Source organism: Coenobita brevimanus, chromosome 61 (genome assembly GCF_032717465.1).
Source record: "Coenobita brevimanus isolate Jiangsu-jjx chromosome 61, ASM3271746v2, whole genome shotgun sequence".
Taxonomy (NCBI): domain Eukaryota; kingdom Metazoa; phylum Arthropoda; class Malacostraca; order Decapoda; family Coenobitidae; genus Coenobita; species Coenobita brevimanus.
Genome location: NC_137014.1, coordinates 4,756,038 through 4,783,849, shown reverse-complemented (window position 1 = coordinate 4,783,849; position 27,812 = coordinate 4,756,038). Strand labels below are relative to the sequence as shown.

General features: G+C 42.3%; 1 protein-coding gene across 1 annotated transcript in view; it reads right to left on the bottom strand.

Moving 5' to 3' along the window:
* Window positions 1-27,812, bottom strand: part of LOC145403582 (uncharacterized) — a 52,807-nt gene that overhangs the window by 14,445 nt on the left and 10,550 nt on the right. The window contains exons 4-7 of the mRNA XM_080275260.1: window positions 27,053-27,141; window positions 11,867-11,994; window positions 10,421-10,589; window positions 3,555-3,609 (exon numbers count right to left, since the gene is read on the bottom strand). Of these exons, the coding sequence (XP_080131386.1) occupies window positions 3,555-3,609; window positions 10,421-10,589; window positions 11,867-11,994; window positions 27,053-27,141 (441 nt within the window). The remainder of the gene's footprint in view (window positions 1-3,554; window positions 3,610-10,420; window positions 10,590-11,866; window positions 11,995-27,052; window positions 27,142-27,812) is intronic.

Sequence of the window (27,812 nt, the reverse complement as noted above, 5' to 3'; positions counted from 1 at the left end):
GTATTTTCTATTTTATTCTCGGTACCTCAAAGTGATTTTCATTAAACTTGGGAAAAATCTCTTCTATTATAGGTTGCATTTTGTATTTAAGGTTGCTTCTAATTCCACCAGGTTGAGAAGGCTCCCTTAAGCTAATATAATCGTTTGGGATCAAGAACTACGTCATCGGAGTGAAGGGTTAACATCTACATTTTGATGAGATTCTCTAAGCTAACAGTACTCGTTCGTTAGTGTTGTTGTTGTTGTTATTGCTGTTGTTGTTTAACCCTTGTCTGTTTGGCCGAGCAGATTCGTTGACCGCCGTTTCCGTGATCCCGTCCTACAGTTACGGTACCGTCCATACACCGTACAGGGAACCGGCATAGTTGTGATAGATAGCGTCTCATCAAGATCAGACCAGGGTCCTTCCCCAACGTGAGATGAAGGGAAATATGAAGACGCTTGGCACCTGGGTAGACGCCGCAGCTTCTTCACTCTATCTAAGGTTCAGAGCGCCACCATGTGTAGGACCCTCTTCAAAGGTACCTGAAAGTTGTATAATGCCTAAATTAACTCCAATATTAAAAAAAAAAAAAAAGCGCCAATTTTCTTTAACATTTAAACTCAAGCGAGATTTCTTTGTGCTTACCCTTGCTGTCACAAACGCTTTTATTCAGAGCAGAAGTAAATTATTGCCGTGAAGGGTTTAATGAAGGATATATGCAAGCCTTCCATTCCAGCAGGTGTGTCGTATGGAGATAAGGAGGATAAAATAAATGAGTACACTTGGTCATCCAAACCTCTCTCTGACGAGGCACATTTCATCTTGTCATCAAGAATTCCAGACAATTTCATTCACATAAGGATAAATTTTAAGAAGTTGGAGAACTATATCAAGATTTCTATTAACACCTTGATTTCTATAGGCCCCTCCTGATGAATGAAATCCTTTGGTCGTGGTCTATTTAAAATGAAAAGTACTTCCTTGCACTCAAGGGACTACACATTTTTATGTCACCTCGTTACTCATACATCTTAGCCCTTTACCAGGCAATGGGCGAATCTGAGATTTTATTCATTCTACCGAAAGGCATTTTTATTCAATCATGGTCATTCCCTGGCTGGTAAAAATTAAAGCAGTCTCGACTATCCTTTTTCATTGCTGACTGAGGGACATAATTATAATGCTAGAGAAAGACACTCTCACGTGATGGCACTGATATAACCGGGCGGCTCCTGGGTGCCTTTGTTTAATAATAATAGAAAAGAGGAAGGAAAAAGAAAAGCATAAAAAAATAATCCATGCACTTGATTACAGGTGTCTTGCATAAATAATCTGTAACAGTTGGACTTGAACAGCTGTAGGTTGAAGTTTGGGGGGGGAACCACTTTTGGAAAGCGAGTTCCAAAGAGATGCGGTTTGGGGAATAGAAGAATTCTGATAGGCAGAAGTTCTGCAATATGGCAATGTGACAGTCCAGTCATGAGCGCTACCAGATGTCCGTGTAGCAATGGGGAGGGCGTGGAGAGGTGGCATAATGAATTAAACTTCGTCTGAGCATTTGACAGAAAAGTATATGTAAAATAATGCAAGGGAGACAACATTCCTTCTTACTTGCAGCGGAGGTTGTTCATTTGTAACAATAGGGTTGTTAATAATACTAGTTGCTTTGTTCTGAATTTTGTCCAGTTGTTTTAGTGCAACCTCTCCATATCCATTTGACAAGGGTGAGCAATATTCCAGCTGAGAGCGCACGTGACTCTCGTAAATTATAGCCTTTATATAGACTTGCCTCAGCTGTCTCCCTATTTCCACGACGGAGGATGGTAGACTGCAGGAAAAAAGAAACTTCACCCAGCAGTCCACCGGAATCATATTCAGATAAACTTGGGGCCACAACAACAACAATAACAACACTGCAGGATTTGACTGAATTAAGAGCAAGGCTTAGGAGTACTGTCTATCGAATGCATTAAGGCTAATAATGAATAACTTCCATTTTTGTCATATTTTTCACTTATAGTACGACAGTCGAGTGTAATTTACGTCCCGGTTCCCAGTTGTACCCTTGGGTGAGGAGAAACATTAGGGAAGCAAACTTTGTCTAAGAATCTGCAGACCCGGGATACGAACTCAAGCTTTAACAGTTGGGAAGAGAATGTGCTAACCATTACATCACCCTCCTCTCAAATACTGAATTAAATCTTCTGGTTCTCAAAAATTTAATTAACAACTGCACCTACATGAAGGAAAGGGCTAATTACTTTCATTATATTAGCATTTGGTTTCTGAGTCTTTAACGTCTAACTCTCTAGCCTTCCATATTTTTTTCTTATCAATGTTTTCCTTTCGTTTTACCTTATTTCCTGTGGTTACTCATTTTTTTCCGTTGTTTCATCTTTTCCTTCGTTATTTTCATCTTCGTCGTGTCAAGTTTGTACTTTTCTTTGCGTTTCAAGTGTAGTGTGAATTCTTGCCACTATTTTTTGTTGTTCTTCCGTCTTTTTTACATCTTCACTCCATATTTATTTTATTCATGCCATGTGTTTCATTTCTCATTCTCGTAATTAGTTTATCAAATAATTTCGTGTGTATGACACTGATATCGCGTCATTTATTGCATTCTTGTCTGGTGTCTTCATTCTTCCGTTGTCAGTTCCGGTTTTAATCTCTTGGTTCGATGTCTTACACAGTTACTTGTGGCTTCTCCGGTCGCAGTGTCCACCATTACGTTGTGCTGGAAGGAGAATGGAGGGCAAGAGGGAGGAAGGAAGGGCGAGGAAGGAATGTAGTGGGAGGGAGAAAGGAGGGAGGAGGGGAGAAAGGCAGGAGGGGGGAAATATGGAGGATGGCAGAAAGGATGAGTGGAAGGAAAGTGGGATGCAAGAAGGAACGAGGAAAAAAAGAAAAGAAGATAAGATAGGAATAAAAAAAAAAAAAAAAAAGTAGATGAGAAGGCAAAATATGAAAGCGATTTTAAGAGAAGGGTAATGAGGGCAGGAAAGTGGTAAGCAGTGATAGAAAGCAGACGAAAGAATAGGCGTGGAGGGAAACAAGAAATAACGAAAGATGAGAAATGTGGAGAAAGGAAAGGAAGGATGAAACGTGTATAGGGTGGAAGGAAAGAATAAATATGAAAATATAGACAAATAGAATGCAAAGAAGGCGAAGAGAATGACCGCAAGGAGGAGGGACAGAATGAGTCAAGCGAGCAGGGGGCCACGTAGAGAGGGAAAGATGGAAAACGAGGAATGTAATAAGGAGGGATAAGGAAGTGAAAGAAGTAAGAGGAAATGAGAAGACAGTATGGATGAAGAGAACTGCAAGAAGTAGGAAATTATGAGACGAATGAAGGTGTGAACAAGGGCATGCATAAGTGAGGAAGGATAAGTATGAATGAGGAGAAAATAATGAATGAAGGAGGAGAGATACAAAAGAAGAAATCACACGGAAACAACCAACGAAGGGCGAGAAGCAGGACACAGAAAAACGAGGAAATGAAGAAAAGAAAGAGAATGGAAGTCTAATGAAAGAGAGAAGTGAGAGGAAGATGAGAGAGAGGGAGAGGAGGGGCAGAGAGAGGGAGGAAGGGGAAGAGGAGTTAGTTTGCATAGCGGCGGGACGATCACCTGTAAACAAACACAAATAATTAGTGGTCACATCTGTAATTAATTCACGTACCATTTAACAGATTTACTGTATATACTTAAGCCCTATTCTCGTTCGTTGAGGAAGCTCCCTAACACCTTTTCCATAGCGATTTACTTTATTTACACCTTACCGTCCTCTTCTTTGTTAAGTAAATGCTTCAAACATCGCCATACTCTGTATAAATAATGCACAAGAGGATATTAACCAGGCTTATCCAAAAAATAAATCGCTAAGGAAGAAGTGCTAGGGAGCCTCCTTATCTGACGAGAATAGGGTTTTGCCTATGTTCGTATTTACTCACTGCTACATTATCATCATTTAATATATATGCTATCTTACCCTCAGCTATAAACTAAAACAAAGTAAGTATCTTTTCTATATTACACAGAACATCTCGAGAGCATCACGTCACAGATCAACATCACATTATCCTAACATATTCACTACACGAGCACACACTCACTACGACCATTCAAACTCCTCAGCTAATCCACAGCTTCATCCACAGCACACCATTTCACCTGCAAATATCAATACACGTAAGTGCCATTGTTCTCCTCCTCTGCTTTTAACACCAATATATAATGCTTTCCTCTCTCCCGCCGTGTTCATCCTTACGTTATACATTTCATTCTCACTTCAAAGGCAAGCTTAAGTATAATCTCACATTTTTGAGCCTATGTCCAGGTGAGCTTGAGGCAACAACAACTACAACTACTACTACAAATACTACTACTGCTACTATTACTACTGCTGCTGCTACTACTACTACTACTACACTACTACTACTACTACTACTACTACTGCTACTGCTCCTGCTGCTACTTCTACTACTACTACGAAATGGTGATTAAGGAATAAATTCACCTTTTCATTCAACATGCCATCTCCCAAGGAACAGTAACCCTATCAGTCTTTTCCTTCACCCCGTTCTCTCTCTCCATGACAGATTTTTCTTGTATTCGTCCTCAACTCAGATATCCTCCTCGATTTTTTTCTGTCGATTGTTTTTCTTCACACACACACACACACACACACACACACACACACACACACACACACACACACACACACACACACACACACACCACACACACACACACACACACACACACACACACACACACACACACACACACACACACACACACAATTATCCATGACTGTATGTTATCACAGGTGGATTTACACACTCTAAAAACACTGTAAAAACATGAAGAATTTATAAACCCAATATTTACATAGCTCAGAAAACAGTATATGAAAAATGAAAAGGTAATAATGACTAGAAAGGTAACAATATTCGAGTGACTGCGTGTTATTTCCCGGGGCCAGCTTCATATACGGTCTGTATGTAAATTAATATCGCTGCATGTATTTGTAATTCATGTGAAAGGAATGAATTACTGAACCAATAAAGTAGAGCGCGGGTTCGATCGAGCTAGGTCCGAACATAACCGCGTTCGAAGCTAAATAAAACACGAAGCCTGTATTGGGAACTGTACCACGCCATTCCTGTCACCCTACCACAGCTACCACACAACTGTATTTATTACAGCCACAACTACCATACTTTTTCACTTACCCCACCGCAGCTACCTCACTACCCCATTTATTACAACCAGAGCTACCCTGCTATTTCACTCACCCCACCACAACTACCACGCACCTGTACTCACCTCACCACAACAACCACGCCATTGCACTCACCCCACCACAACTACCACACAACTTCATTCACCCTGCCACAACTACCACGCCACTGCACTCATCCCACCACAACTACCACGCCTCTTCACTCACCCCACCAAAATTACCACGCCACTTCACTCACCCCACCACAACTACCACGCCACAGCACTCTCCCCACCACAACTACCACGCCACTCACTCACCCCACCACAACTACCACGCCACAGCACTCACCCCACCACAACTACCACGCCACAGCACTCACCCCACCACAACTACCACGCCACTCACTCACCCCACCACAACTACCACGCCACTTCACTTACCCCACCACAACTACCACGCCACTTCATTCACCCCACCACAACTACCACGCCGCTGCACTCACCCCACAACAACTACCACGCCACAGCACTCTCCCCACCACAACTACCACGCCACTCACTCACCCCACCACAACTACCACGCCACTGCACTCACCCCACCACAACTACCACGCCACAGCACTCACCCTACCACAACTACCACGCCACAGCACTCACCCCACCACAACTACCACGCCACTCACTCACCCCACCACAACTACCACGCCACTTCACTTACCCCACCACAACTACCACGCCACTTCATTCACCCCACCACAACTACCACGCCGCTGCACTCACCCCATCACAACTACCACGCCACTCACTCACCCCACACAACGGCCACACTACTCCATATACTCCAAACAAAACTACCATACTGTTTCACTCACCCCACCACAACTACCACACTACCACAAAGAGTATACCATATCACTCACCACACCACTACTACCACACAGTTTACTACAATCAAAACTACCATACAATTGTACACACCCTAACTACAACTACCACAAACGCCACATATTCCAGCCACATCTACCAGTCTACTCCACTCATTCTAACCACACAGCTACTGTATCATGTCACTCCATTAATCACAAATACCACATCACACCACTTCGCATCACTCCACTTACGCCAACCAGTGTGGCCAAAGAACACACCACACTACTCCACACACACCAACCACACCACACTGCTCCACACCACACTGCTCCACACACACCAACCACATCACACTACTCCACACACACCAACCACACCACACTACTCCACACACACCTACCACACCACACACTTCACACACACCAACCACACCACACTACTCCACACACACCAACCACACCACACTGCTCCACACACACCAACCACACCACTCTACTCCACACACACCAACCACACCACTCTACTCCACACACACCAACCACACCACACTACTCCACACACTCCCACCAGAACTACTGCACTCCACTACTTTGCGCATTCTATTCATAACTACCACACCGTCCTACTTCTCACACTATAACCACAACTCCCATACCATTCCACGTATTGTGAACCAAACTGCCACAACAAACAACTTCCTTCACTTCACCTACAGCTTCCATACCGCACCACAACTCCAACCACAACTACCACACCGCAACCATTCCACACACCTTCATCCACAGCACACTATTTCACCTGCAATTATCAAGACACCTAAATACCATTACACCCATACCTACCACACCACACCATTCCACCTGCTACCACCACAACCATCATTCCAACCAAACCTACCACAATCATCAGAAGGAACCCAACTAAACCTCTTCTGGTCACTTGAGGTAACTTTTCTGTGTGTCTGGAGAGAGAGAGAGAGAGAGAGAGAGAGAGAGAGAGAGAGAGAGAGAGAGAGAGGGGGGGGGGACAAGAAGCAGTGAAGACAATAAGAACGCTAGGGAGGGAAAGAGAAGAAGAAGAGAAAGAAAGTGAAAGAGGGATGGATGAAGGAAGAGACAGGATAAGGAGGGAAGGATGGAGGAAGAGAGAGGATGTGAAGGAGGGAAGGGTGGAGGAAGAGGGAGATGTGAAGAAGGGAAGGATGGAGGAAGAGAAAGGATGTGAAGGAGGGAAGGATGGAGGAAGAGAAAGGAAGTGAAGGAGAGAAGGATGGAGGAAGAGACTGGGCAGAAAAATGACAAAAAAAAGAGTGCAGAGGAAAGAAGAAAATTAGTGAAGTTCGTTTGTCTTAATTCATCAGAGATCTTCGTCTTTTTGCAGGTTGTTTTATGTAGCTCAGTGGCCGAATATTGCAATACTGCACTTCTTCATGACTAGCATTGCATTTTAGTATTTTAGTATTAAGCTCTTGTTGCAGCTAAAAATTGAGAGAGAGAGACAGACAGACAGACAGACAGAGAGAGAGACAGAGAGACAGAGACAGAGAGAAAGAGAGAGAGAGAGAGAGAGAGAGAGAGATGACAGTTTTAGATCAATTATTCCTCTCATGGTAGGGGTATTGCTTGCGTTTTTTTCTAGCTTAAGCAAAACGATATTATTTAGAGAGTGAGTCTTAGGAGCCTGATAGTGTTAATGATAATACCGTTAACTCTCACAAGGTCCTGTCTAACGCCAGACAGGTTGAAGTAAGGGGGGAAAGGTAGATTTTGAATGGATATGGAAGAAGTGCAGATTGGCCTGGGAGGAAGGTAGAGTCCCGGAGGAGTTGAAGTCTGGTCTAATACTTCCTCTATACAATGGAACAGGGGAAAAAAAATAAGTGTGTGGTAATCATATGGGTAATTTTCTTCTTTGTGTAATAAGAAATATATATGTTAGGATACTTGTTGACAGGGTTAGGGAGATAATAAAGGAACAATTGGTGAGGAGCAAGGGGGCTTTAGGTAGGGCACGGGATATGTTGATCAGAAATTCCTTCCAAGATGTTTGATAGAAATGTATTGAGAAAAGGGAAAGAAGTTGTATACTGCTTTCATTTATTAGACAGACGAACAGACGAAATCCGGGAACGGGCGAAGGATGATGACTGAGGGGAAGAAGAGTGAAGAAAATAAGAAGAAATAAGGAAAGTGTTGATTTTCATTAACTGTGTCTGTCTCGTACACTCACTGTGACCTGCATTAAATTGGTTGGCGGGGAGATTTGCCAAGGGACGAGTATCAACTGCTGAGTCGGGTAAAAGAGGAGAAAGGAAGTGGAAAGGAAGGTGTGTCATAAGGAAGGAAAATAAGGTTCCTGTGACTTACTCTCAGCTGAATATAATCGGCAGATATTAAATCTAGGTGGAATGAAATACCAGAGTTGTCCTGACCACGAGAGGGTAAACAGCGAAAATATTGGCATTTTCAGGTCCCTATACTCATTCTCAAGTGAGCAAACTCGCCTGGCGTTTGCTGGAATACAACAGGATTAAAAGACTACAGAAGCCAACTGCATCATGGATGCAAAGAACGGTTTCCTGTAGTGTAGGTTTCCCGTATGAAGAGAATCGAGCCCCACAGAGCTTTCCCGAAGTACTCTAGGTTACTCGAGATGTATGGGGTCGGTATTGCCAAAAACAATCACCCCAGAACGTAGGAAGAGGATCCAGCACCATTACACTAGGTTACTAAAAAATTAAACGGTCAGTATTGCCAAAAACAGTCACCCAAAAACGTATTCTCAGCAACTAACGTCTTGCTGCCTTTCTTGCTTCTCTTTCCTCCAACTCAGAAGACGTTCTCATGAATATATAGGAACTTTCACATTTTAGTGTCATCGTAGTGTTTGCGTCGGAGTCAAGAGAATAACTTTCAGAGTTCGTGTTGAGAAATCCAGAGACGCCGCAGGACCCTTTTTTTTTTTTTTTTTTTTTTTTTTTTTTTTTCCCCGCTGATAGCAGTTTTAGAGGAACAACAATTTTAGATAAGTACGTTAAAGATCAAACTCTTTCCACGCATTAATTAGCGCAAATGTAGTTCAGTCAGAAATGGAGTAGTAATAGTCCTCGTTGAAAGAACAAAGATTAGCCTAGCATCCTTGTTCAGTACCAACTAAGTTTTGTCAGGAGTTATTTGCTTATTTTAAAAGGGTTGCAGTAGTCAACTCGAGGAATATGTAAGAGATTGCAGTAGTGTAAAAAAGCACTGACTATCAATACACTTTTTTAAACCACATACCGTTAGAGGAAATTGCAACTCTCAGTCCCCGAATTAATATTCTCATGGAATTTCATTTCAGCTTCAATGAAATTTCAGGCCTGAGCTCCACCTCTCCAGAGTAATAGACCTGATAATTATATGTGTCATCTCCCCTTCCATTTTCTAGGATTATGATAATTCCGCTTTTACCATCGTCCAACTTTTTTTTTCTGGCCACTCAGATCTTAATACCAAACAACATATACTTCTTTCTCTTCTCAATATCAGGTTTTTAATAGGCCGTAGAGCTGGTGGTAGGGGAGAGAAGAGGGTTAACCACCATCTAAGGCGTGATAGAATGAGGACACCCCTGGACATACTGGAGATTCCATAGCGATACCCACAGCAATTTAATATGAGTTAAGTAAAGCCATAATCACACTGAAAAGCCATTAAGCCGCCAGTAAGAACGGAAAGCTCCCAGTCTGGTGGCAAGCAAAGGCAGAGAAGCAGTGAAGAGCAAAATGAAATGGCCTTGCTACCGCTCAACCTGACACTCCAGCATAATCTCAGGTCAATCCCCCCTCCCCCACCGCGTATTATCTGCTGGCGTAATCAGATTTTACTTCTCCAACAGATAATCCTCGTGCCAAAGTTATTTTAGCGTAGAACCCCTTATGGCTATCAGCTCGTACCGTTTCAACTCCTGAAGATGATATTTCAGGAGAAGGAGCACATGTGGACACTAGCTTTGCCAGTTCGATAAAGGAAGGAAACCTTAAACGTTTATCTTCACACACACACACACACACACACACACACACACACACGCACGCACGCACGCACGCACGCACGCACGCACGCACGCACGCACGCACGCACGCACACACACACACACACACACACACACACACACACACACACACACACACACACACACACACACACACACACACACACACACACACACACACACACACACACACACACACACACACACACACACACACACACACAACGATAAATAGATCTACTTTTACGCTCCCTCCGCAGGATAGGAAAGGAAAACACGTTAATTTGCAGACATCATTACTCAGTCTCACCGCTGAGGACGTGGACAGTGATGGCGGCAGGTACGGCACGCGAGGGGCTGCAGGTGTAGGTGCCGCTGTGGTGCACCTGGGCGTTCCTCAGTGTCAGGGTGGATACGGTGGTGTTGTTGTGCTCCTGCCACACGCTCACCTCTACCTCACCCACCTCCTGCCTCGCCATCTGCAAGGGTCAGGGGAGTTGAGAGAGAGAGAGAGAGAGAGAGAGAGAGAGAGAGAGAGAAAGAGAGAGAGAGAGAGAGAGAGAGAAAGAGAGAGAGAGAGATGGATATATTTCTGGATTTGCAAGGAGACAAGTTCTCAAAATATCTACATTGCATTATTTCACCCCAGACAAACGCAGAGCCGGCCATGAAGTTTGAGGCATACATTAAAAATCACTAAAAGAAAGAAACATATATTCATACATAAGGGCATGGTATTGAGACGAACACTTACCCAATTAACCTGTTCACTGAAATGACGTGATCATGTTTTATTTATGTTACACCTGGTTGGCTTTATTGAACTAATCTGAGAGTTTTCAGAATAAAGCGATCTGGTAAACCCTCCACTTCTACATTGAATAAAATGGTCTAGAAACAGCAAAATAAAGACGATAAACAGATAGACAGATATTCAGACGGACATCATATATTTAGAGGCAGGTAAACCAATAAAGAGTATTCAGGTAGACATTGATAATTAATGACAAACGAAAACAGACAGGTAGACAAACAAACAGAGATAGAACGTTGGACTAAATAATCGAGTCACAAAAGTCCCATTGAAAGAAAAAAAAAATAGATGGATAGACGTAGATAGATTGATAAATAAATAGACTGACAAATAGACAGATAGAAATATATGTAGATAGACAGAGATAGGGAGAAGAAGTGGAGGAGGAGGAGGAGCAGAAGAAGAAAACTCATCCATCCTCCTCTCCCCCACACACCCACCCTTAGCTCCCTCCCCACACACACACGCACTTAGCTTCCCCCCCCCACACACACACTCAGATCTCCCACACACATACGCACTCAGCTCCCCACCCCACACACACACACTCAGCTCCCCCCAACTCACCCACCTTCAGCTCCCCCCACACACACCCTCTGCTCCTTTGCTTTCCACACATTTTAATACCCCCTCCTTTACATTCATCCTGTGTTTCCCCTGTCCACTCTCTACATCCCCACTCACCTTCTCCTCTTCCTCCTCTGCGTCCCACCACTCCACTCTCTCAACTAGAATCCTTTCCATCCCTCACCATCTCTTTCTTTCCCCCTAACTACAGAATTTTTCCTCTAACGTGACAAAGTTCCTTAAGTAGTTCGATTTGTGGCTACGTGTATTCAGAGTGGAGAGTCACTATAATCAGTAACCAAGGAGACCCATTCCTACCTCCCATCTAAGGGTCATGGAATTTCATGTTACCACGACTTAAAGTTCAAGTATCACCTTCTGTTCGTGGTACCATAGGACGTACTCGGCCGGTGCTGGTGCGTGGACCATTCTGCAAGTGAGGTGCAAGTTCGAGCCACGGTCCAGGTACAGCTCATGCCCCGCGGTGATCACGGCCCGGGGCTCTGGGGAATGGAAGGAATCGCTGGAGGGCCACAATCGGATTAACTGGGGATTGCTGAGGAAGACTTGCGAATTTCATATTAAGTTTTGGGATCTCTTTGGTGGAGCTGGGAATAAATTGGTAAAAAATAGTATGTTATTACAAGAATTAAGACAAAAAAAAAATAGTGTTAGTGGCAGAGATCAGTGAAGAGAACTGATAGAGTCTTGGGTGACTGTGGGAGATGTGGTTATTATTCGACCTCAAAACTTAGGCATTTAAGGTAGATGGGGATAGGTGATTTTTTTTTTCCAAGACGTTCGTTGATTGGGCAGACATATTATGAAGTAATGTTTTTAAAAATGGGTACTGGTTAGTGAGAGAGGGAGAGAGAGAGAGGCAGTATTTTCAACGAGGTTTGTTGGGAAGTTTGGGATTAATGGAAAAAAATGGAGATTTGTACGTGTGAAACTGGAGATTTTTTGGAAAGTTTCGTCGAACTTCAGATTAGGGCAATTTGGATTTGCTTGGGATTATTTGAGGTCACTAGACGGAATTTTCGGTTGCTAGAACGAACTGTGATTGCTGTTTAAACTTAGCGGTCAATGGGGGTAGGCTAGAGGAAATTTGGATTTAGTGAAGGTATCTGGGAATCTAATGAGTTACTTGATAGGCGCTGGAGTAAGAGAATATTTAAGGGTTTCTGTGTGAGACTTTGGCTACGGGGTCTGAGAGGTGGAATGTTGAAGGATTTTTCTCGAGAATTTTAATGTTACTAAGGAAAATTTGGGGTTCCTGGGGTGATAATGTGAGGTTCCTGGGGAGATAATGTGGGGTTCCTGGGGAGGTAATGTGGGGTTCCTGGGGTGATAATGTGGGGTTCCTGGGGAGATAATGTGGGGTTCCTAGGGTGATAATGTGGGGTTCCTGGGGAGATAATGTGGGGTTCTTGGGGAGATAATGTGGGGTTCCTGGGGAGACAATGTGGGGTTAATGGGGTGATAATGTGGGGTTCCTGGGGATATAATGTGAGGTTACTGGGGAGATAATGTGGGGGTTACTGGGGAGATACTGTGGGGTTCCTGGGGTGATAATGTGGGGTTACTGGGGAGATAATGTGGGGTTCCTGGGGAGATAATGTGCGGTTACTGGGGAGACTATTGGTTGCTGAAGAAGCTAGAGTTACTGGGTGTGAACTAGCGTTACTGGGGTGATGTGGGATTACGTGGGGTGATCAGAAGTTAAATGAGGGATGACATGGGGAGTTATGGTGAAGAATCTACGACGGCTCAACAGAACTGGACCACTTGAAGAAAACTGAGTATTATGTGAATATTGAGGATGAAGTAAAAGTGGTAGAGGAAAAAGATTATCAACGAAGAAATTAGTCTATGTGTGGAGGGAATGGGGAGAAAAAACTGGGGCCTTCGTTTACTTACAAAGGAAAATTTTTTGGTTACTGGGGTAGGTTGGGTGGGGGGATGGTTTTGAGACAGAGGCCCGTATCCTCGTAGGGCATGGAGGTTCCCTAACACCTCTTCCTTAGCGATTTTTTGTGGATATGGCTGGTAATTGTCCTTTAATAAGTGTCTGTGTGGAATATGACAACGCTTGAAGAATTTCTATAACAGAATAAGACAGTATGATAAGCAAAATAAATCGATTAGGAAAAGGTGTTAGCGAGCTTCCTTAACAGACAAGAATTTCGGCCAAAGTAGCACCTTCAACTCGAGGACGTTTTTTTTTTTTTTTTTTTTTTTTTTTTCCGGATCTTCTGGATTGGAGAGATTGCTTATAGTCTTCATTTTCCTTTCCACTACAAGATTTTTTTTTTTTTTTTAAGAACTCTAATAAATCCCCCAGAGGTAGTTTGAACGAAAAAAAATCCTAATCACACTGAGAAGGATTAGCTTAGAAAACAGGGGGGATTATTTTTGAAGAGTTTTTGACACACTGGCTAGAAAATTCGGGAGTTAATAGGAGAAAATATACATTCACAGAACGAGACTCTATTTTATATCCGAGAATTAGAACCCTGATCGCCAGTCGTCGTCCTGCGCGCAACAGATGCCGCACACAGCTTCACATGTCACTGGCTAAGGTATCTACCGTTTATACTGAATACATGTTAGGGGTGTCTTTCAGGCCTGATGTGATGGTAGGAGAGGGGGTGGATTTATGACAAGTCGATGGGATGTGTGGATGGTCACCTAAAAGTTATATGACAAAATTCAGAAGCCCAAGTAGCTGTTCATAAAAGAAATACTAGAAAGGATGATTGTGTGAAGGTGCATTTGCTTAAAGGAACCTCAGACTGGAGATTGCCAAGGGAAAAGAACTCGGCAGTGTTGTGGTTTTGTTGACGTCAAGCTGTTATTGAATCCAGCTATGATTAAATTACATACCTATCTGATCGTTTTTTCTTTCTTCCTTTCACCTGTCGCTGTCTTCTCTTTCTCTCTCTCTCTCTCTCTCTCTCTCTCTCTCTCTCTCTCTCTCTCTCTCTCTCTCTCTCTCTCAAAATATCTTCACCTGCTGTCAGTACCGTAGTAGAGACCCGACTTCACGGCTTCATCTGCGACCCTTTCAACATATTACATTTTTCCTGCCACAGTGCCCAATTCTCTTGTAATATTCGCTCTTACTTACAAGCCATTTCGAGAAGAATCAGATTCCTACTAGTTAAACTTTTCATGTGCGTTCTAGTAACCTTAAAATGTAATGGAAATTCGTATCTTCTTTAATGATTAAAATATATAACATTTGCCACGGTTGAGCCCGAAGAATTCTTTAAATCTTGCCGTAGTTTGATAAAGCTCGGTCTGAATGGTTTCCCAATCTCTTTCAATTCAGATGCCCAGCTTGCATCTAAGGATGTCAACTCGTATCCAAAATTAGTATGTACATAAAAACCCCTACCTACCTACCTACCTACACACACACACACACACACACACACACACACACACACACACACACACACACACACACACATATATATATATATATATATATATATATATATATATATATATATATATATATATGTGTGTGTGTGTGTGTGTGTGTGTGTGTGTGTGTGTGTGTGTGTACAGAGACAGACAGACAGACAGAGAGGGAGAGAGAAAGAATGTAAAGACCCGGTAAGACTAAGTCCTGGAATCGCGATGAGCTCGATAGACAGAGGAAGCAGTTCCGAAGAATGTTATTTTCTTGTACGAGGAGTAATTTTTTTCAAGTCAGATCATCTCCACGAAGTTGGGGGCTTTCTTGAGGAAATGACAGTGAGATTTTTTTTATCATCGAAATAGTCCAGAAAATTTGAATTCATATGAAAAACTCCATGAATAGCCTATGAGACTAAAACTTTTCAGTCCTAGCCCATTCAGTACGATTGCATTTTCTTTTTTATTGTCTTCCACCAGATGACCTAATTCAGGCAAGAAACCCTCTCAGAATGAAGGGATGTTGATGGCATTTCTTTCTAACCTCCCTGATTCGAAATACCATAGGCCTACCTGTGCTGAAGAAAATCATCTAGAGGTAGCAACAGAATTTACAGCATAAGACATTGCACTGAAGGGCTTCATAATTGGAAAGTTATGAGGAGACGGTGACTGATAATAATGTGTGTCTACAAGCTAGTAAACAACCACACAGTAATGACTTCTCGGCAGGTAACTCATTCACAAGCAGACAAAGGTGAAGTACAAGACGAAACTTAATAACGCAATTGTTCTAACCAAAGGAAGCGTTTTTATTCCGTTCATTTCAATTGATGTCAGAGTGTTGTTAGACTGAAGGATCAGTCTAACTAGTAACCAAGGAGAACTCGTTCCTGTCTCATAACGAGGCTCATGAAATTATAGGCAACCACGACCTAGTATTTTTTTTTTTTAATGCAAGGAAGAAGGAACCAAAGGCCATGAGCCCACAATAAGAGTTCCCTCCAAGAGAAAAACAAAATACAAGAGAGAGACAAATTCAAGATCCATTTATTTCGAGATGCCTGGACACACTGCGTTTGAAAGACTGGAGATCATAGGGCAGCAGGAAATACAGACAGAGGGAGACAGTTCCAGAGTTGACCTGTTGCATAAATGAAGGACTGGGAATAACGGTTAACTCTTGCATTAGAGAGTTGGACAGAAAAGAGATGAGAGTTTGCTGCTAGACGGGTGCTACGCGCCCGTCGTAGAGGTGGAGGAATGCATGCAGACAGTTCAGAGGAGCAGTGACCATTAAAGTAGCGATAGAAAAGAGATAAAGATGCAACAGTGCGGCGAAGCGACAGAGGTTGAAGGGAGTCAGTAAGAGGAGGAGAGTTAATGAGACGAAAAGCCTTTGACTCCACCCTATTGAGAAGAGCTGTGTGTGGGAAGCCTCCCCACACATGAGAGTTGTACTCCACACAGGGGCGGATAAAACCCCTGTATAGAGTCAACAATTGTGCTGGGGTAAAAAAAAAACGGAGTCGGCTTAGCACACCCAATCTCTTGGAAGCAGATTTTACAAGAGATGTAATATGATCTTTCCAAGATAAGTCCCGAGTAAATGAAACCCCAAGCATGTTCAAGGATGATGCAGGATTAAGCTGAATATTATTAAACATTAGTGGGTATACCTCTGGAAGATTTTGACAGGTTGATAGGTGTAAGCACTGAGTCTTTGATGCATTATAAACAACAAGATTATTTTTACCCCAGTCAGAGATACGAGCCAAGTCAGACATTAGGTGTGCCATAGCCTCATCCCTTGTTTGTTGAAGTAACTGCTGAGATGGGCGTTGCGGGAACCGAATGGAAAGGTGAAGGGTGGAGTCATAAGCGTATGAGTGGATAGGGTTAGATGTACAGCTTAGAAGGTCATTGATGAATAGAAGGAAGAGAGTTGGTGATAGGACAGAGCCCTGAGGAACACCACTGTTGATAGATCTAGAAGAACGATGACCGTCTACAACAGCGGCTATAGAATGACCAGAAATGAAGCTAGCGATGAAGGCACAGATAGAGGGATAGAAACCGTAAGAGGGCAGTTTGGAAATTAAAGATTTATGCCAGACTCGATCGAAAGCCTTTGAGATGTCAAGTGCAATGGCAAAGCTTTTGCCAAAGTCCCGAAAGGAGGATGACCAGGAGTCTGAAAGGTAGGTGAGAAGATCGCCAGTGGAGCGTCCCTGACGGAACTCGTACTGACGATCAGAAAGAAGGTTGTGATAGGAAAGTTGCCTTAAAATTTTTCTATTGAGAATTGACTCGAAAACTTTTGAAATACAGGACGTTAAAGCAGTTGGACGATAGTTGGATGGTTGGGAGTGGTCACCCTTCTTTTGGACTGGCTGAATGAGAGCAAACTTCCAGCAAGAAGGAAAGGTACAAGTTGACAGACATAGGCGAAAGAGTTTGCCTAGGCAGGGTGTAAGCACAGAAGCACAGTTCTTGAGAACAACAGGAGGGACTGTAGCACCAGTCGAGCAGGGCAGTACTCCCGAGGTGGATGGAAAGCTGATGACAGGGAGTGCTGGAGCTCCCGTTTCATCAGCCCTCAGGACTAGTTCCTGACCATCCCCCTTTGCTGAACTTTTTCAGTGTCTCAGTTACACAGAGAGTAGGCCAGCATGCTCTCCAATACAAATTTCTCTAACTATCTACACCAAACTACATCCACAGTACACACTACACTTCCTTTTCCAAAAATCAAAAAACAAACCATGGCGTCTCATCACCCAGCCTCAGAGTCCCCGGGGGGGGGGACCACAAATGCCCCCATCTTCCGCCCCTCTCCCGGTGACGACACGGGGTGCCTGGAACCACTGTCTGACTCTCTTCTTCTTCATTTCTGCAACATTCGCGGCCTTTCCTCTAACTTTCGCTCTGTTGAGCACCACCTCTCTTACTCTAAACCTCACCTTCTCTTTCTAACTGAGACTCAGCTGTCTGAGGCAACTGACAGCAAACCCTTTTCTGTATCCTCCTACTTTCTCTATACTCATTTCAAAGCCAAAGGTGGCTGTTGTGTATATATATATATATATATGCAACGACTTATCTTGCTCTTGTGTTCCTGAACTTGATTCTTCTGAATTCTCTGCACTCTGGCTTCGGCTTTCCTGTCATTCTCTGACTAAATATATCTGTGCTGTTTACTTATCCCCTAATTCTACTGACTATCAAAAATTCTTCGACTATCTTACTTCTACGATGGAACACATTCTATCCATTTCTCCTTTCTCTGAAATCTCTGTTCTAGGAGATTTCAATGTTCACCACCACCTTTGGCTCTCCTCTCCTTTCACTGATCCACCTGGTGAACAAGCCTACATCTTTTCTATCCTTAATGACCTAGAGCAGCTTGTACAGCACCCTACCCGTATCCCAGACCGCCTTGGAGAGAGCTCCAACATACTTGTCCTTTTCCTTACAACTAATCCTTCTGCTTACACTGTTAATCTTTTCTCTCCGTTGGGCTCCTCCAATCACAACCTTATCACCTTAACCTGTCCTATCACTCTGGTACGGCCTGTGGACCCTCCAGGGAAACGTCGCCTGTAGCATTTTGGAGCCGCGGATTGGGAGGCCCTCAGGCAGTACTTCTTTGATTTTCCCTGGAATGATTATTGCTTCCATGGCCGGGAGCCATCTAAGTGTGCCTTGCACATTAGGGAGGTTATTCTCTCGGGCATGGAAGCATACATTCCTTTCTCATATCCTTTGACTAATAGAAGAAAGCCTTGGTTTAATCACACTTGTTCTAATGCTGTCCACAACAAGGAGAAGGCCTACAAAAGGTACCGGAGCCAACCCACCCCTGAATCACTTCATCTTTACGTTTCTGTCCGGAATCGTGCTAAGTCTGCTCTTCGCTCTGCCAAAAATAATTTCATCCGTACTAAATGCTCTCAACTCTCCAACTCGAATTCTTCCCACTCCTTCTGGCACCTTGCCAAAAACCTTTCTAACAACTTTACCTCATCATCCTTCCCTCCTCTTTTCTACTCTGATGGTTCTGTAGCTATTTCTTCTACGGATAAAGCAGATCTCTTCGCACAGACTTTCTCCTCCAATTCTACCTTAGACGATTCCGGTGCTGTTCCTCCATCACTTCCCGCCTCTGACTTCCTCATGGCTGACTTTAAAATTTCTTCAGCTGATGTATTTTCTGCCATCACTGGCCTCAATACTAACAAGGCATATGGCCTGCGGGAGTGGTCCAGCTTCGTCAGGTGAAAATAAACTGACTATAGCATGTTTTATTGACCTGACAGAGCCATTTGATAAAACGGATTCCAATAATTGATATACAGTGATGGGGTGTTTTTGCCATTTGGTTAAGTATTCATCTTTCAATAAACTAGGGATAGCAAGAATCTACAGTATAAGAAAGAAGAAGGAACACTGAGAGAATGCAAGACCTCCAAACCTGAAATTCATCAAAGGACTGAACATTTAATTAATCCCTGTGATCTTGACTTTCGACCATTTTCTCTTAACACAGAATTACTTCATTCCTGACATTCCCTTAACTGCCTTACCTACTTTGGTCGAAATCGGATCAAAACTGTTTGGGTTGACCTTGTTATGTGAACATGACATTAACCTTTCCCTGTCTGACCGTGACAAGTGACTGACTGTTCTCAAAATCGGGTCCTTTTCAGCCTTGTTCTACCCTGAACCCTTCCACGATGTTTGGTTTAAATCTGATAAAAAACTAAGATGACCTTGCCGTGTGCCTTTAATCTTTGACGGACTACTAAAAATATATATATATATATATATATATATATATATATATATATATATAAAATAACATCTTCGTTGACCAGCAAGCCTTCCCGTAATTTCAATATAAACTAAATTAAAATTGTTCTAATTATTTTCTTCACACACACATATACGGATCGACCTTTGACCTTGACCTGTGACCATGACCTTTGATTATCTTTATTCCCAAAATTTCTTCGTTTTTGTCATATCCTCAGCCTTTCATTAAGTTTGGTGTAAATTGGATAAAAACAATTTAAGTTGCTCTTGCTAGGTCAGACTATGACCCATTCGTAGGGCCTTGACCTTTGACCTATTGTCTTCAAATGCAGCTGGTTTCTCCCTGGATACTCCCATCTTTCCACCACCTGGGGTTCACACACACACACACACACACACACACACACACACACACACACACACACACACACACACACACACACAACACACACACACACACACACACACACACACACACACACACACACACACACACACACACACACACACACACACACACACACACACACACGTTGAACAAAACATAGTACTTGCTGCACGCGTGAGGGTTAATACGCCATCATACTCAAGGAATTGAATACGGGATTTCTTTCGTAATGCAGTGATCATAAAGGAAGGACTCTGCACTCAGTGGCAAGCCAATTGGTTCCCTGTAACTCAGAAAACAATTTACTACCATGAATGGTTACAGTGAGTCAAATGATGTCTGGCGGTTTAGTAGGTTAAGGAGCTCCGGACTGAGCCTGTAAAGGCTTTTATCCGAGGGGTGGTTGGAGTGTACAGGTCACATAATGGGATTTGGGGGCGAGTGAGGCTGGTCACTCGCCTTAAATGTTGAGACTGAATAACCTAACTCCGGGATTCTACGCTCCTGATGGGGGATAAACGGACTGGATGATTGATGGATGCATGGATCGATGATTGTGTTCAGCAACTGCATAACTTGTGAGGAGAAATACTTTAATGATCTTGTAATATATTAATTGTCTTTGCTGCTTCTTGAACTTGATATTTCGTTTGCCCTAATCACGAGAAAGAGAGAGAGAGAGAGAGAGAGGAGGGGGAGGAGGAGGAGGAGGAGGAAAGTAGTGTTTACCAACATTTTATAAGTGGTATGTTGATACATGGCCAAACAGATCATGAGTACGATTGGAAAGTGGATGTTGCGGGAGGAGGCGCATCCCCCGACCTTTATCCCATCCCAGAAAATATCCACAGGTTTTCAAGACACAAGCATACTGGTGGGTGTTGGTTAGTAGTTGGTGTATGCAAAGGGTGTTGGCATAATCGTGTGAGTGGATGGGCATAGGCAGCACATCATGTACAGTACTTTATCGATCATGATTTATTTTAAAGTAACAGTATCTCTGGCCATGTGGAGAAGATGAATGAGAGACTGACTAGGAGAGTGTATGCAAGTGAGGTGGAGGGGGGGGGAAAGGGGAGGGGGAGCAAAGTGTGAGATGGAGGGATGGAGAGGAGAGATATATAGAGAGGGGGATGTAAGCTGGAAGGAGGACAGCCAAATAGCAGAGTACAGGGCGACGTGGAGGCGATTTGTTTGTAACCACTCCTTATGGGATTAAGGTGTCTGACAGTAGACAGATAGATATATGTGTATGTTTCTTCGGCCTTTGGGGGGGGGGGTAACGAAGAGAACTACGTCCAGTTAACATGAATGTAAACACATCCGTAACATTTATCAATCTCACACTGTTCATGGAGCTGCGCTTACACGTAATGTCTGTAACTTTGATAACTGGGGCAAAGTTGGGCATTGCTGCTAGACTAAACTATGTCGATATTAAAGCACTTCAAAATTATAAACTAAAAGGGAGCAAAAATTAATCGCTAAGGAATCGACGAGTACACAGCTCAAAGAACTATGCTCCTTTCACCCCAACTTGACCCAGATATCCGGCCTTTTGCAGCTTATTTGATGTAGATCATTGACAGAAGAAGACAGTACAACGGCACTAGATACTTTCTATAGCGCGTCTTCGTGACTAGCATCATAATCTAGTGCTAATCTATTGCCACAACTCAACATACACGATAAAGAGGTGTGAGTTTTTGGCCAAGATAGAGGGAAAAGAGTGTAGAAGGGCAGGAGGTACCAGAACGACGCGCCAGCACCACATTGCCCCCTTGCTCCTCGTAAAATTTCCTATAAAATATCCTTGAGGCAGTTTCCCCTGCAAGGTGTTTCTGCTCCCTATTTTCCCGTCTGAGACCAAGGGGGATGCGGCTGCGTGGGAGAACTTTCTTTTGCACAATTTTTTTTGCTTCTGTGATTAAAGAAATACGTTTGCTGTTCATATCTTCAATAAAATGGCTTCTTGATTCTCATTTTTCTTTTTCAGTTCATTTGTGGGGGAAGCGTCTCAGGTTATTCTTTCAGTATCACAGCTTCTTATTAAGTTCTTTTCTCTTGCTACCGTTAAACGATCGAATTCCGTTCCAGAGAGATCATCGACCATGAAGGAGTTACTTTTACGATGGATCACCCCACGCTGACCGTAAGGTATGTGTGGTCTGTATAACTTTATCAGTTACTCCTTGCCCACCACTTACCTCACTTCATCTTTCTCCTCTTCCTCCTCCTCCTCCTCATTTATTATTCGTTCTTCTTCTCTCTCCTCCTCCCCCCCCCTCCTCATTTCACCTTTCTTCTTTGCTTCCTTCTTTCTTTTCTTCTCCCTTTTTCTTGCTTTTTTTCCTCTCTGTTCCCTTCCGAATTTATCTGTCCTTATCTTTTTCGCTCTTTTGCTCCTCTATCGTATTTCCTTTTCCTCTCACCATTTTCTCTATCCATTCTCTTTGTTTTTATTTTTCCTCCTCATTCCTTATCATTTCCTCTTTCTCAGTCATTATTTTCCCTCTCATCCTTTTCCCTCTTCCTTCTCCATTTTTATTTCCTCGTAACTTCTTCTTTCTCATTTCCATTCTCCTTCTTGACGTCCCATTTTCTCTTTTGTTTCCTTTTCCACGTATTCCTTCTTCCTTCTCCTTTCTCCTCTTTTCCCCTGTTTTCCTCTTTCTTCTTTCTTCCTTCTCGCTTCAGTTTTCCTTCTCTGCTTCCTTCTTCTCCTCTTCCTCCTTCCTTGCTCCTACATTGCCTTCCCTCTGCTCCGTCACTCTCGCCTTCTTCCTTTCATCAAGTATTCTCTGCATTCTTCTGAGTTTTCTTCTTCTTTCTCTGTTCCACCTCCTCCTCCTCCTCCTCCTCCTCCTCCTCCTCCTCCTCCTCCTCCTCCTCTTCCTTTTCCTCTTCCTCCTCCATCCCGTGCTCATCCTCACTCTAGCTATTGTTGTTATGTTGTTAATGTTACTGTCTTTTCATCTTCTTGATCCTGTTGTTGTTGTGTGTTTTTTTCTTACTGAAAAACGAAAATGCCAAAGGCTGGAAACCAGCATTTGTTTCTTTTCCCTGGAAAAGCAGTTGCTGTTAATGTTATTGTCGTCTTTATCCTCTTTACAGTGCCATTTCTGTTGCTTTCTTATTATTGAAGGAGAAGAACCAAAGGCTGAAAGACTGCAAAAGTTGCTCTTCCCTGAAAAATTTAACAATAAAGGGGCAAAATCAAGATTCGTTCATTTCAAGATGCTGGGCACAGTGTATTAAGACTGGAGGTCATAGGCAAAGAAAATACTCGTACAGATGGAAGAAGATCTGATAATGACAGAGAGGTGGAGAGTGGGAAAATAAATAGCGTAGCTGCTAATGCTACAACTCCTGAGACTAATGGAGGTAGGGTAAATGAGGTGAGGTCATGTCAGCTGGCGAGTCAGATAGACATGATCTCACCTCAGGTACAGGCAGATAAACAGGGAATATCTGGGAATGGAGATAGTCATATCATTGCATATTAAGAGTACGGCCATCTTTACTGAGGATTTCAGTGATTAAACAAGGCTAATTATTGTGTCTAATAGCCATACTGGTTCCTGTTGTACTATGATAATTATGTGTACAAATGCGTGAAGTATTCAAAGTGAGATGAGTTAAATACTTATGCAACTGCCAAAGTTTCTGACATGATTCAGATTAACACAATCATGGTTTAAACCCTCATTACAAGGACCTTATTATCACCCACCTTTACAAGGCGGAATGATAATGTTTTTGCCCGCCTGTGTGTGTGTGTGTGTGTGTGTGTGTGTGTGTGTGTGTGTCTGTCTGTCTGTCTGTCTGTCTGTCTGTCTGTCTGTTCCCATTATATCTCATGAACGGCTTGAGCTATCAACATGAAACCTCCAGGGTATTAAGATACGGCCAAAATCTCGGACGAGTTCGAAAATGGGCACTCGGGGTCAATGTCAAGGTCGGCAAAATGGCTGCCAAAGGTCAACTAGTTTTTGTCGCCCACATTTAGCACCATTATATCTCATGAATAGCGTGAGCTATCAACATGAAACCTTCATGGTATCAAGATATGGTCAAAATATTGGACTAGGCCAACAGCATATTCAGGGAGGCTTTCTTTCATTGGAGAAGTATTGCTGCCAAACGAGGCCTGTAAATTGTGAAAAATCACTTAATAAAATGAGGGAAGAAGTTCTGATACGTGTTAAAATTCAGGTACATGCAATGCAGATCAGTAAATTGGATGTTGAATCTTAAGCTTCCTTGTATGTCGAAAAATCCACTGAGAGATATACGAATAAACCTATTTATTTTGGCTTAGTATATAGACCGCCCAAGCTAGGTGAGGAAAGCAGTAAAGTACTGTACGGCAAAGTTAACTAAGTCACTAAAACACAAGGGTGGCATTATTTTAGAGGTCTTTAATAACCGAAACATTGATAATTCGTGTGCAGACAAACAAGGGTACATGTTGTCAAAACATGGAGACAGTGCACTTTTAGCTCAAACAAGAAATACGTCGACGCGTGGTAATAATCTAATAAAGTCAAGCTGTGTATGTGTGTGTCTGTCTGTGCGTTTGTTCGTTTCTTTCAGAAGAACGGTAATATCTATCGATCTAATTCTTTTTTGCATTAGGTCGGGGTGAGTCCAGGGAGTGTCAGAATAACGGGGGAAAAAAAAAAAAAAAAAAAGGTCGCGCACGAGCGCGACGACACGAAATTGTCAGAAATCCCGACATGAGAAAATATGCGAAAAACACTTTTTCGACATTTTGGTCAGAATTGGTCATTGTGGGCTCAATAACGGTATCGAAACAAAGATCATGGTATTAGCAAACATTTTGGGATGGAAAGACTGTTAGTTGGTCCGGCAAATTTTTGCGGGCAAGCACTAGTCAAAATATAAACGGATATGAAATCGCGATGACGGTACCGAATATTTTTACCTACTACGGCGATGCACGAAAATCATCCAAAAAAAAAAAAGCAAACAAGACTATGTGGCAAAGATTTCTCGTGAAGCAAAGCCAAATCCACAAATATTTTTGCATTATACTGTATAAGGAACAGCAAAAATGTAAAAGATGTCATAGGCCCTGTATTACATTCAGAAAGCAATCTCGTTCATGCTAACCAAACAACAGCAACATTTTTGAACGACTTCTTCCCCGGTGGTTTCATAAACGAAAACAGGATAAACACTGCCAACACAAAATCGGTTGTCTCAGAAACAGATGGGAAATCGTCAATCAAGTAAATGACAGGACATGATAAATTAAAATATCTTCAGGCATCGACCCATATAAAGCAGCGGGTTTGGTCCAGATATTTCCTCGTGTACCCTGTGAATCCTGTAGACAGTTAGCCTTTCCTTTAGCTAAAATTTTCATTAAATCCTTAAATGAATGCAGAGTACTCAACTACTAATTAATGGAAAGTCAATAATATATCGCCTATCTTTAAAATTAGATAAAAAACGGAGTACATGTTACAGTCCAGTTAGCCTCAAGTCAATATTAAGCACGATTAAAAAAAAAAAAATCTTAGTAACAAAATTCCCACATTCCCTGACAATCATTGCAGTATAAATTATAATGACGGGTTCCGTAATAAAAGATCATGTCTGAATGGTACTGCAACTAGAAATAATGTTAAGAAACTCAGAAGTAAAAATGCGGCAACAATGTAGGAAAAAATACTTTAATATTCTCGTATTGGAGGAATGGACTAAGCTGCCACCAACAGAAGTTAGTGCAAAAATTATTAATACATATAAAATCCAGTTGGGCAATGGGCCATAACTAATTCACTGTTGTTTATTTCTAGGTTGAATTGAATTTTGACGACAGGCAGAGGATTGCTTGCGTACAAAAATATTCCGCGATTCTGGATCAATATTCACCAAGAAATTCATGTCGATAACGATAAACCTTACTGAGAGCAACCGGAGATATATATTCAGTAATAAGTTAGCCTCGATTTCGAAGCACACTGAATGAATTATCCCTCACAAGAGAAACGCATATAATAAACATAAACTGACACAGAGTACTGAATACTTTAATGAGTATTTTGAAATATACTGATTATTAAAACACACACACACACACACACACACACACACACACACACACACACACACACACACACACACACATATAACAAATACGATATCGATTCAGAAATATCACCAAATGATAAGTCAACCCTTCAAATATTTTTTCACTATAGAAGGAGTCGGAAATGTTTAAAAGGGAGCTTACGGCGTTTCTTTAACATTAACAGCAACCTTCTCATGATAACCAAGCAAAGTATTTCATCAGTGCTAAATAAATCCTTTAAAAGTTATTTCACAAGAAAGAGTAATACAAACTTACCCACCCCACAGTCAGTCCTCATATGATCAGAGGATGAAAAATCTCCGACGAAGTGACACGAGAAGTATTGATATTTCCTGGTAGATTGGACCCTAATAAATCACCGTATAAACACCATTTTCTTACAGAGTGCTCCAAGAAAATTAGCTTTTCCAGTGACTGTTTTTTTTCAACAAACAATAGACGGAATGTAGAGTACTTAGCTAGTGGAAGTGCGCTAATATATATATATATATATATATATATATATATATATATATATATATATATATATATTATAGATGGATAGATTAATAGATAGATATTAAACGTCACAGTCTCTCTCTCTCTCTCTCTCTCTCTCTCTCTCTCTCTCTCTCTCTCTCTCACGCACGCACGCACGCACGCACGCACGCACGCACGCACGCACGCACGCACGCACACACACACACACACACACACACACACACACACACACACACACACACACACACACACACACACACACACACACACACACACACACACACACACACACACACACACACACACACACACACACACACACACCTACCGAGGACCGTGAGAGAGACCAGATGTGTAGTGGTGGGTTTGGTGTTGATCTGACACTCGTAGACGCTGGTGTCATTCAGCCGGGGGGACCTGTGGGAAGATGTGTGTGTCAGAACTCCAATTTCCCATCTTACTGGCACTTGTTTCTTACCTGCCTATTATTGCTTGTGACACCTTAGTATTTTCCAGTTTGCTGTTTATCCAGTTTGTGTTGGAATTAAGAATACGTAACATAGGCATACACGACAATAGCAGTGCGTTAGAACCAAGATATATCTGTAATGAAGCAGTGTTGGAAAGCCTCCTTAGCTATTGAGAATACGAATCTAATTGCTCACCTCTCAGAGTGCACCTGAGTCGTCAACCACTTCTATAGGAAAGAGTATAAAGGTACATAATTATTATACGAGAGTTCACGTTGCTGATTTCGTCCTTTGATAAATAATTCTTGCATGCAGGTCGATTGGAAGGGTAAAACAAGTAAAGAGACTGAGTCAAGAAGCATAATATGTTTTACAGAAGCTATTTTCGACATACTTAACTAGAAAGCCATGCCAGGGGAAAAATAACATGCTTAAAATTTTATACAGCAACGCTCGAATGTTTTGCAAGAGATCACAAAGTAGCAAAATCACGTGATGATAATTTGATATCATTTGGCTGACTGTAAGTACCAAAATGTATGAATGAAAAAGATTCTTTTTTTTTTTTTGTGTGTGCAGATTATGATGCCTTGAAACTAATTTAGATGATGCACAAGT